Genomic DNA, 12,822 nt, shown 5'->3' with positions numbered 1-12,822 from the left:
GGTTGAAATAGTTTGTGTGGTAAGGTTTTTTTTTCTTTTCATAATTTTGTAAATTGAAGGCATTGATTTAATTTTTTTGTTTAATTTAATCTTGCTTGTGTCGTAAGAAATACAATTATCTTTTTAGGAATGTTTGTAAAGGATTCCTGCAGTAATGTCTGATTTGGACCTCAGAAAGAATAATCTCTACTATATTAGAGACTAATGGGGATCCTTAAATAAACAAACAAATCATTCATTTATAACTATTAGTTCATCAATATTAGCGATCTATTGGCTTTAAACAAGCTCCTATATTGGGCTGAAAAGTCACTTGCAAGTTAATTTTGTCTTATTTCAAGTGTGCTAAGCTTTTTGCGTTATAATTCAGACAAAAATACTTGGTAAAATGTATTGTTTTGCTTTTTCACATCACATCACGTTTCATCTCCCTTTCTTCTGTTTTTTTTTTCTTTTCAGAGCTTTTTTGAAGGACAGTCGGCACCATGGGACTCCGCCAAGAAGGATGAGAACCGCATGAAGAACCGATATGGGAATATCATTGCATGTGTGTACAAAGCACCTCTACACTCCTCATGAACCCCCCCCCACATTCATCTGTCTAATTTATTGGCTAAGCTGGTGACTGGATGGGTCTAAGCTGCTCAAACAGAGTTTTTATTACTATCCAACGAGAGCAGCTCTGACCTTTTCATTCTGCTTTTATATTCATCCTGTTGTGTCTTTTCAGTTATGACGAATAGGCTGAGCAGGAGGGGATGTCACATAATAAGTAGCTTTGGCTTGTTTTGTGAAGGGAATGGAGAACTGTTCCCAAATTTTTCCTAATATCTATTCGCTGTGGCGGAAATATGTGAATCCAGACTGATTGGGGAACACAGTTTGGAAGATAATTTACTTATATTTAAAGCTTTAGATCAGGGGTGTCAAACTCATTTTTATTTTGGGTCATATCAAATATCTGAATGTTCTCAAGGGCCCGGTTGTTCAAGCTAGCAGTTTGCAGAATTAGCATTTAATTTAGAGAAATCTGATTTTGTTTCTTGTAAAAAGGTTGGAATCAAACAAAGAACGAAAACTAAAACTATTTATGTGCCGTCAGATTGGCTTGAATACACAAGTATTTACCCATTTGGCTGACATTATGCTAACACAAGCTGAACGCGTGGATAAGTGAAACAACTGGATGTCCGTGAGCTTATTTTTATTGCTTTATCTCCTTCAATCATTTCTGTCTCTCCAGGGAAAACGATGTGCAAATAACTTTAAAATAAATTCATCTTTTATTGAAAAGAACTGATGTCATACTATTTTATTTATTCATTTATTTATTTTTGCTTAAATGCAGTTTTTAAGTAAACTTGTATAACTGAGAGTAAAAATCCCACATAAATTATCATCCCCAAACACACAGACATAACTAATAAAGGCTCCAAATTAAATGTATTTTTACTCAACTAGTATGTTTGATTCCATTAAACATGACCTCCTGTTTCAGTAGACTTGGAAGTAATCAAATAAGCATTCTCCTAGAACAACTTTCACAGTTGTTCACAATTTAAATAAATAAACTTTTCAAGAAACAACTGAAGTTTATTGGGTCAAAACAAAGATTTTGCTTAGAAAAAACTGCAACAATTATGCCACCCACAAAGCACCAGTTGCTGGAAGACGATTTGTTTTCCTGAACTCTCTGATTGTTCTTGGATTTCTACAGATACAGCTGAAAAGCTTCTGAAATTCTTCACTTTGAAAAGCTCTTTCTTGTCCAAAATGTGGTCATCTAACTCCAGTAAATAATATTTACTAGCACGATGTTATTGATGTAGAAGCATGTTAAAAAAAAAAAAAAAAAAAGAAATACACCTTGTATCGTGACGATGCGTCCTATAGGTGGAGCAGGCATTAACGTTTAAGAGTTAGCTGAGCCAAACGGTGATCTCAGATGGGATTTCAACTTGTCTATAAAAATTTATCTCTACAATTCACTAGAATACTTGACTACAATTGAAAGTAAACTTTTATGCAGTTGTTTAAATGATATGATAAAATGATTTCTTTTAGGAAATAGAAGTAGTAAGGGATGACCTGGTCTGTAGCCGAAAAGATGCTAATGGCGCATAATAAGGCTACATTCACACAGCAGGCCTTAATGTTCAATACGGATTTTTTGTGAAATCTAATTATTTTTTTGTGGTCGTTCACGTTTCAGAATATATTGGGTTTTATGTGATCTGCTGTGTGAACTGCAATCAGCCTAAAAGTGTCCTGCATGCGCAGTAGAGGACGCGGTAACGTGGCAGGTAGTGAGCGTGCTCAGTGTTTGAGGAAGTAAACATGAACGGTAACGGTGGAACACATCTTCCGATTTTAAAGTTGTCTTTCAGCACATTAACAACTTAATCTACTTGATCGTTCGCCGTGGTTGTTGTTTTCCTTCCTGTTTCCGTATTTCAGGATGCAGAATAGTGACGTTTGTTGAGTATCAGTGATGTAGCGGTCGGATGATTTCAACCTCAGGTCGCGTTTGAAAACATCAGACACATGTCGGATTTTTGACCACATATCCAACCAGTCCCATTTGTAAAAGTCTGATCTCTGTTGTTCAGATTGTATAAAAAGTTGCATAAAGGCATAAAAGTCAGATTTGGGTCACTTCAGGCTGCAGTGTGAACGCAGCCTTAAGTTTGTTGGGTGTCGTCCATTAGCTGGCGTCCGCCTCTGTCCCTGGTTTCATACCTCCAAAACCCACCTTTTAATTTTTCTCTGCATTCTTTATTTCCAGCTGTCCCCTCCCGACTCATCTCTCGCTGGCCTCGTTAATATGATTAATTCAACTCTGGTTTCTTCCTCTCTGCCTCTCTTCCAGATGATCACTCCCGTGTCAGGCTGCAGGCCCCGGAGGGGGAACAGAGCTCCGATTACATTAATGCAAATTACGTTGATGTAAGTACACACACCAGCCAGCGCCACCAACTCAAAGGTCACTGCGCTTCCTCTTGGGGGGAGAGAGGGCGCTGGTGCCGCCGTCTCAGGAGGGCCTGAGGGATGGGGGCAGCACTGACTGCTTGTCCATCACACACATGAACACCCAAACACACTCGGACACGTTGCCTTAACTTTAGAGGACCAGCTGTATCATTCTGTACATCGGATACATTGAGAGGAGTGGAGATCAGAGGCTTGCAGTGCTGGGAGAGAGAAAAGGCAAACCAGCCCAGAGGGGAAACCGAGGTTCTAGTTTTCGACTTTGCTTTGAACTGTAAGCTGACATGTAGAGCCCAAAAAGGCCTCATGGATAATTACTTTACATGTTTACCAGGAATACAAATGAACTGAGTTCCACTGCACTGAATATCAGAAAGACATAACTGACTAGGAGGTTCTTATGGAAACTGTGACCTTGCTTGATACGTCGTCAAATCCCGTCACTTCTGGTGACTCAAAGAGCAAAATAGATAAATACCCCTGATGTCTGCTAGGATGTGTCGTGTTTTACTTTAATTTTATTTTATTTTATGGAAACTTGGCCTTTTATTTATTTAACCCATTTATTTATTTAGTTAATTTTGGCGCAAATGGCTCTCCATAGTGGTCATGCAAATGCAGAAACAATTTGGCCAAGTTGTGTATTTTTGGGTGAATCTGAATTTTTCATGATTTTTTTCTTTTTCTTTGGCTCTCAATGTTTATTAAATAGATACATTTTTGTTCTCCAGTTGAAAAGCATTTTTTTTAAATGTTTTTACACATTGATTTCTACTTTTAATTTGATTTTCAGTCCCTAGTGTTTAAATGTTTAAATGTCTTTAATAATTAATGTTTTACACTGATTTTATTTTTGCATATAGGTTGGAAAAACACGACATTTTGTTTGTTTTGGCAAATTGAATAAAGTTTGTGGAAATTAGCATAAAATAGACTTGTTAAACAGAAATGTTGTCTGGAAAAAAACACAGATATATAATATTTGAATCAATGTTGACATTTTTCCATATTGCAAGTTGAAATGTCTTGTTCCATTGATTATTTCACTTATAACTAATACTTTTTCATCAATATAAAGGAAATGTTGACTTAAAACAAGCTCCTAAATCAAGCAAAAAAGTTATGTTACTTTTAGCTTATTTCAGGATATTTACTCTAGAAACCAGAGCAAAAATATTTGATAAGAAATCAGAAATATGGTGTGACAGAGAAGCAAAAACAAACTTTTTCATCTTTATCTGTTCTTAGACATTTAGCAACTCAATTGCACTTCCAAATAAACTAAATGTAAGTAATGTTGTGTACAATAGTTGTAAAAAAAAAAACCTGACTCATGATGCCTTGGCAGTAAGTAAAAGTCATTAAGAAGTGATGCAAGCCACAGTTTCCACTAAAAACAGGTCTAACTCACTTAACTCCCACAATATGGACTCTCCTGATCCGACCTGATTTGCTGTTAATAGCAGTGTTAGTTGCAGGGTGTGACCAATCACAGCAGCTCACTGAAGCTTCCCGCTCCATGTGTAATGGGCCGAGTCTCTAAGTGGTTATCTGCTCAGGAGAGAGAGAGAGAGAGAGAGCGCTTTCGGCCATTCTCCTATCGTCTCACTCTATAATGCGGTAATTTGTAATCTCTTGTTACTCCCTCAAACATAAATTCATAATGCAAGGTGTGCCACGGCAAAATGCAGGAGGCCTAAATTATTTACCTTTCCTGCTATTCGCTTTATGGCCCATTATGCTGCAGAGAAGACTTACGCAGTGGAGCGCCCCATTACAAAATAAGAATATACGCATTTTAAAGCGGGTCCTGATTGAAAGGGATTTCTACCGCTATGCCAGCTTCATTGCGAAAGTACTTAGTAGAAATATGGACAGATGGGTAATGATGTTTTTGCTCTTCAGAAAGCTTTTTAACCCATCTAAAAGCTTCTTCTGCCAATAAACTCTTATGTGCAGAACATTTGCCTCACTGTTTGTTGTTGTACTCTGGTATTCTTTTGATTATTTGGAGTCATGTACGAGTAAGCTGAGTGGGTGAGTTTCGTTTCTGTGCAGTTGATGCAGTATTTTCATAAACATTTAGGAGGCAATGAAACAGTGCAATGATCTGTTGCCTGTAGAGTTATGTTCTGTACACACAATCGAGGCCTGTGAACAGATTGTATCGGTTTGTAGAAGCGATGCAGAGCAGGAGTAAATCATATTCACCAGACTGTTAGGCAAGAACACAGATGCAGTCTGTTCACAAAATCCATGTCATTTCAAAACTAATTGTCTTTTCTCAAATTTGAGCACTAAAATTTGATTTGGCTTCGTATTATTTTCAGATCTACAATTACTCTCCTCCTGATTTAAATGCTGAAAAAATCCTCTATTTGTTTTGAGGTTTGGAAATGACTAGCATGTCTGTTTTAGCGTGTTACTTTTTTTGACTAGTTAAATGCAAATCAAGCTTATATATTTAACCCAAGGTAATTCAATAGTTTAAAAGAAGCATTGTTAGTGGAAATAACAGTAAAAAAATAAAAAATAAAAATTACAGGAAAAAATTATTGTCCAAATGTATTTGTTTGAAATAAGCATGATTCACAAAAATGTTTTCAGTCCTGATTCTTCCTAAACCAAGGAACAGATGTAGGAACACAATGTGAACCAGTCTCTGACCTGATAGTTCATTCCTGAAATGTACTTAGGCTCAAGACCATTTAAATGTTGATTTTAAGATGAAGTATTTTACAAACTAGGAACTGGGAAGTGATTGTGTTGTTGGTCAGGACTCTGGCAGCAGCATTTTGGATGAGCTGCAGCTCAGAAACCAGAGAAGACAGAAATACAAGCATAGCTAAACATACAAGCATATTTTCTGTCTCTTCTTGTGATAGGATTGGCACTCAGAAGTAAAAATGTTAGGAATGTGTAGTAATGTTAAAATTGAGATTATGGTCAGGCAAAAAGACTTCATGTTGCATGTTTTGAACTCTTAACTCCTGATTCTTTAAATTATCCTAAGTTTGCAGTGAAAGACCAAGATCACTCGCATCATGATTTACACAAACCTGAAAAGAAATCTTATCCTATTGCCATTTACAAAAGAGACATTTTGCATGTTTACCTGCATGTCCTGAAGACGTACTTTTGCTTTGCTAATAGGCTTATGGAAAGGTTCGGGCGTGTCCATCGAAAGCTTCTCTCACCTGAACGAATGTCAGGGCCGCTCCTTTCTCTCTCTGTCTTCCCCCGTCTAATCCAACAGTGTACTGGGCCTCCGCTTTACTCAAGCGAACACACATGAAAGCCCAAACAAATCTCCTCCGTAGTCCAGAGATAAGGAAGTCATTAAAAATGGAGGAGAGCTGAATAGCTGAAGGAGCCCTGTGGATGAGAGGCAGAATGAGGAAAATATCCTTTGTGTCTTTCTCCCGTCGTTGGAGGAGCGTTAATCACAGTCCACGTTAAATTGAATATGAGAGAGATAAGCAAAGCAGCAGGGGTGGCTGGGAGAGAGGTGGGGGGTGGAGGTGCTGGGGAGCACAATCGAAAGGAGGCTGGGTGGAGGAAGAGCCTTTAAGTCCTAATGTTTTGTTTCCTGGCTCATATCTCTGAGGAGAAGACAATGAATTGGACAAATAAAACTTGAAGGGATTAAAGTAATCCCTTAGACTGGGGGCCTTATTGTGAAGATCAGCGCTGTTAGTTTGTATCTTGGGGATTATCAACGCTTCTGATGCTTAGTCCAGAGGTGCGCTGCATGTAGAGTGTGACAGAGAATCCTTTTTTGGATCGTCTTTCAAGAAGCATTTTGGTTCTGCACGGTCTAATTCCAAAATAAAGAACTGCACACCTGTACAGACACGTTGCATGTTACTGTTTACATCAGGAAATGTTGCACATGGTCACAGCGGCGGAGGCTTTTTTTAACTGAACCAAGACGCCAAATTCCACATCACATCTACATGTTCAGGTCGTCAAACTCAAGCTAAAATATACTTCCTACTTTCCTTTCAGACTATCTTAAAATGCCCCCATTTTGTGTCTAATCTGTCACAAAACGTCAGCATGTGCGTTTTTCAACTACAGTTGCATCCAGTTTCCGGCAAGTAACTGAATTGTTCACCTGGAACAATATTTACCTGAATGTAAATATCACTGGCGCTGAAAATGAGCTAACATCCAAATCCAGCTGCCAGGAGCATTCAACCAATCCAAAATGCTGCACAGCATTTGAAATGACAACACACCAGCACTGCTGATACTCACTCTAACCAGACGACATTTCCCAAAAGCTGCACTGTTATGTTGCATTCAAGTGCATCTCGTAATGTGGATTGTCTAAATATTAAAACAACTCCAAAGTGAATTAAAGTTTTACTTTCCTTAAATGTCTGTAAATTGTTGTTAGAAAATTTCCTAAACAACATTTGCCTTTTTCAACTGGCTTCAATATCAAATCTGTTATCTGAAAATGGCAAAAGTGAAAGGAAAAGCAGCCAAAGTCCAAAGAAAAATATTCCAGAACCTGAGGAACTTTGGCTCAGGACCGTTCTAAAAGATTAAGAGAAAGCTCGGCTGCTTGAAGGCCAAATCTAAAGAATGAGCGCAGTTCTTATTCTTGCATAAATTGGACACAGTAAAAATAAAAACAGCTGCTATGAGGATTTCTTGCTCTGCTTTTTAATGCTGCTTTTGTGAAAAGAGCCAAAAAGGTTCACCCTCCACTAAAGCTCCACTCGATGTATATCAAAGACAATGTTTTCTAGTGCAAATATCCTTACAGCAGCTGGTGTTTTTACAACCAGGAGCGGCGTTAAGTGACTCATATTCTCATCGCATACTTTTCTTCTTCCTCTCTCCTTTTCTAGGGCTACCACAGGCCGAATCACTACATCGCCACTCAGGGTAAGAGCAAAACTTTCAAAAAAAAAAAAAAAGATGATTTGCTTTGAACTGGAATGTGTGGGTGGTGGAAATTTCCGGCTGTCTGTTGCTTCGGGTTTGTGCAGGTGTTCACAAACATCTCTCTGAACATCCCAATTGTTGTTTACATGCGCTGCTGCAAACTGCTCTTTGATGCTCAGTCAGGTGTGTGTTTGTGCAAATCTGCCGCTGCTCCTTGCCGTACACAGACATGCAGACACGCCTGCTAGCGAGCGGAGCGGCACGCTTCCTCCTCCCTCCGTCTCTTTTCCTCTCTGCTTCCATCGGCGCTGAGGGAGCGATTAATCGGCCAGTCTGGGAGCACGCTGGATGAATAAATAAATGGATTAGCTGACATGTACAGGCACATTTTGTCACTGTGCTAATCTGGCCGGCAGATTTTACGGAGAACGGAGCTCTTCCAGTGACCTGAGAGGTTAAATCTGATTGATGGTTAATTGTTATGAATTTTGCATTGAGAGCCTCACTCCCACTCAGCAGTGCTGCTTCATGTACAGGGATTTTCAGGAAAAATATAAAACAAAAAAAAACAAAAATCAATGAAGAGGAATAACAGTTTTTTTTTTTGTTTTTTTGCAAAGAGGCCTTAATGGATTCACAGTCTGCTTTAGTGGAGCTGGGAGTTGCATAATTACCTGCTTATTAGTGCATTGCCTCCCTTCCTCAGCATCTCAATTAAAACAACTCTCGGTTTGCTCTTACTTCAAAAAGACACGGCATACCAATCAGGCTGCTCGGCCACTCTGTCTGCATGTGTGTCTGAGTGCGCTGCACCTGCTACGCCTCGCATTGACCGCCGAGTCAAACACTCAAAACAAAGCCCTCTGTCAAGTGCCGGCTCTCCGCTGCAGGCCTCCCGTTTAACAAGCGCGCTCGGCTCTGTAAGAATTTTCTGTCGGATTATTGACTTCCATAAGTGTCCTGTATCCATTAGGAGCCCTCCATGCTTCATTTTTTAAATATGCGCCAGGGGATCAACAGTCAAAGTTATTTTCCAAACAGAAGGGAGAAAAGCTCGAGAAGACTAACGTGTTTCCCTTAAAGTTAATTAGCCCGTTTTTTTTCTCATTGAGCTTGCATAATGAGTTCTCAACTTCCATCACAACCGTGATAAGGCGTTGCACTAATTTCAGCCATCTACAGTGGTGTCCAAAAGTATTCGTACACTTTTGGACGCCAATGTAGATGGCGTCCCCTTTTGAATTTTGTCACGTGATTACCATAAGGTTTAGTGTAATTTACTGGGATTTTATGCTATATAGACTAACAAAGGGCAATGCAATGTAAAATGGAAGAGAAATGATGCATGGTTTTTAAAGCTTTGCAAAACAACCCCAGCTTAGTTAGGTTGGTCTGCCAGTGTCAGTGGAAAGCAATTCCCAAATGTTACTGCAGATTCTTAGTTCGAGTTAGGTTTGTACTTGGACTGTTCCATTTCATTATAGTTTAGATCTTAACTTCTCAGTTGTAGCTGTGGCTGTCTGCCTGCTGTTGTCCCAGAAGTTGGCGTTCCGATCTGAAAATGACGTACAGCGCTGTAGAGGCAAACAGTAAGATGGTTATTGAGATATTTGTTGGGATATTTTACAGCATTGTGTTTCACTGGTTTAAAAAGAAACAAACTTTACGTACCTAATAAGCTTAGTTTGCAGTTTACATCAGTGGCTTCCTACACAGTCTGCCTCTGCAGCGATATTGGATACTGAACTCAGACGAAAACAGAAGCCACAGGAGGATCAACAAAACGCTCACAGAGGGAAACGGACCCATCTTTCTGCAGACGGCTTCATGACTTTGCCATTTTCATCCAGGAGTTTTTAGCCACTTGACAGTCTTTGAAGTTATGTCATGAAGAATGGTACGAATTTGTCCAATAAGTGACGTCAAAAGTATTCATGTCAGGTGCAGGTACAAAAACCAGATACTGGAAGCAGACTGGTTGCAGAGAAATATCAGCATTGCTGTCCGAGCACATTTCTACATAAAACATGGCCACAAACTTCTGACCAATCACACAACACTTCACACAGAGCTCTGTAGGAAATGGTTCATCCTGGTCGTGGATGGTGGAGAAGCAGAGGCGGCGGCCTTCCTACGATCGGAAGTCTGGGAGAGCCTTCATCCTGCTCATCCTGCTCATGATGAAGCAGGAGGGAACCTCCTCCTCAGTCCCGACTCTTTTTATGTCTTCAAGAACACAGCGATGTCACGTTTTACATTTTTATTTGAAGCTATTTTTAAAACCATGCATCATTTTTGTTCCACTTCACAATAATGAGCTGCAAAAAGTCCCAAGTTAAAGGCAGATGAATGCTTGTTAGTACACAAGAACTGTTCGTGTGGAAACATCTGTATTCTCCAGGAGAGCAGGCTCTTGTTTATAATTCATCATCAGCTCCGGCAGACTGACAGGAAGGAAGGCTCAGTCTGCTGACACTGAGGCAAAGAGCAGCCAGAGATGATAGCGGAGCCAGACACAGACCTGTCTCTCTCACTCAGACAAACTGCATACTGTAGCACCTGAAAAGAAGCACCTGGGCACTGGTGGAGTCGTGGAAAATGAGGAAGCAGTCTCTTCCTCTCTCCCCTCTTTGCAAAGTTTCTCCAGTGACTGACACTTCCAGTCCACTGGGACCAGCAGTGGCTCAGAAAATCACCAGGCTTCAAGTAGTGCTGGATAAGCTAAAAAATCTGTCATAAATTGCTGGTGGAGGTGGTTCGGATATGCTTAAAACGGCAGACAGGTGGGATAACGTCGTCTCAGTTCTCTCACGCTATAAACTACAATGACACTCATTAGTTTGGGGTTTATTGACGAGTCCCTTTGCTCTGTCAAGGTGACGACAGCAGGTAGAACAGCTGTCAGTCCATAAAAGCCTCATCACCCAAGCTCTGCTCCTCATTATGTAGGTCATCCTCTCGTTTTTTTTGCTGCAGCAACACAAATTCCTGTAACTCTCTGACTGCAGCTCACCTACTTACCAGCTTAAGCGTGCACAACAGCGCTCCCGGTTCGCCACTTTGCCTCTGTCCATTTTTATGCCTAAGTACCGATCAGACATAAGTTTCTCCCCGGCGGAGACGGTAAATTACACCGACACAGAGATACAAACAGTTCTGATAAGTTCCAGCATCCTCCTGGTGAAGAGGAGAAATATGCATAACCGCAGAAAGGGTTCAATTTCATCGAGTTTTTCCCCTTCGGTCGTTTCCGCGGCAAATGTCACCGGGAGTGCTGAAGTTTTAATATTTACAGGTTAACATCTCAGAGCCCAGCGGGGATGTGTGGGGCGGCGATGGAAAGAGGGGGAGAGTAAATCAATGATAAGTGAGAGTGCATTATGCTAAAGTCTGCTGCATGTAATATTAATAGGGGAGAGGAGGAACATCGCCCGAGTGTTTGTCTGTGTGCGTGTACATGCATGTGTTGATCGGGAGTTTTGCGACATACCTGGCTGGGGGATTTCTGCAGCTGTCACACTCGGAGCTTCTGAGGAGGAGCAGGGCCTGCGGTCCCAAAGCAACGCTTCAGCTGCAGCAGCGTTAGCTCTCTGACAGCTGGAAGAGAAGCTCCTGCTGCTTTTCTTCTCCTGTGAAGTGTCTCCTCCAAACTTCTCCTGCTAGAATCTGCACGTATTGTACTACAAACACTGCTCTCATCCTCCTGGAGTGAGCTCTCAAATCAGCTTCTCTCAAGTAACCTGTGGATTAGACTCAGAGTGGGTTTTTACTGCGTGCTGGTTGCTAGCAACATGAGCTGGTTGTGTTGACGCAGTTTTTAAAGTTCTTATCAATCAGTCAAGTTTATTTGAGTAGCACGTTTTAGCAACAAGGCAGTTTAAAATGCTTTACGTCATAAAAGCACAAAAATACAAAATCATGGAAGACGGCGTCAACAACTGAAGCATTAAGTTTTGTCAAGTGCCATAGTTACACATGAAAATGTTCATTAATGTTTCATTTATAATGTTTCAAAAGCAACTGTGAACAGGTGGAGTTTTGGTTTAGATTTAAAGGAACTCAGTGTTTCAGCTGTTTTGCAGTTTTCTGGAAGTTTGTTCCAGATTGGTGGTGCATAGAAGCTGAATTCTGCGTCTATGTGTTTGATTCTGGTTATAAGAAAACACGAAATCAAACTTTATGCTTCCAAATATAATTAAATGAAATTACAATGTTCATGAGAAAATGCTTGTCTTTTCATCCGTCCATCCATCCATTGTTCCTCCATCCATTCATCCAACTATCCGGTTGTCCTTCCATCCACCCATCCATGTATTTGTTCATCCATCTAACCATCCTTCCCTCTGTCCATTCATTTGTCCAGCCATCTTTTCTATCACTTTATTCATCCAATCATCCAAGTAAAACTGGATGATTTTTGGCTAGAGTTGTGGATCTCAATCCGTTTCAAATTTCAACATATATTTTACTGTCTGAAAATCTGAAATAATTTCAGTGATTCAAGGCTAAACTGTTGGTGTTTTTCATTTAATAAGCTGCTGACAGCTGGATAAAATTTGAGATCTTTACTTTCATTCCTCCTTGGATTGGCTCATAGAACTGCTTCTTCCTATTGATTTATCACAATTAATTTGTCTTTCAGACATTATTTTGCCAAAAAAAAAGTACTTGTATTCTTTTTTTTTTTTCTAAAGTTAATTTGACAGCCCCTTCTTGAAAGCGAACAAAGCACTGGATCGGCGTTCCCTTTGTTTATGTTGATCTACCCTAGCATCTAGAGCCCTCCTCATTTCCTCATGAGTGCCATCAAGTGCACTTCTACCCAGCAACATCCCCATATCAACTCTCCATCTTTGCATCCTTATAGAAACATAAATTGGCCGGGTGGAAGCTTGGCATGATCCTCCCCTCGGGCTATTTTACATATAAAAACAA

The 12,822-nt window shown here is 40.1% G+C and overlaps 1 protein-coding gene across 1 annotated transcript in view; it reads left to right on the top strand.

Annotated features, from left to right (window-relative positions):
• The window catches only part of LOC103146336 (protein tyrosine phosphatase receptor type M), a 205,350-nt gene that overhangs the window by 166,688 nt on the left and 25,840 nt on the right, over positions 1-12,822 (top strand). Inside the window, exon 25 of the mRNA XM_016677466.1 lies at positions 7,851-7,887. Coding sequence (XP_016532952.1) covers positions 7,851-7,887 — 37 coding nt within the window. The remainder of the gene's footprint in view (positions 1-7,850; positions 7,888-12,822) is intronic.

This window comes from Poecilia formosa, unplaced genomic scaffold, assembly GCF_000485575.1.
Source record: "Poecilia formosa unplaced genomic scaffold, Poecilia_formosa-5.1.2 Scaffold156, whole genome shotgun sequence".
Taxonomy (NCBI): Eukaryota; Metazoa; Chordata; class Actinopteri; order Cyprinodontiformes; family Poeciliidae; genus Poecilia; species Poecilia formosa.
This window is presented reverse-complemented; position numbering and strand designations above follow the sequence as displayed.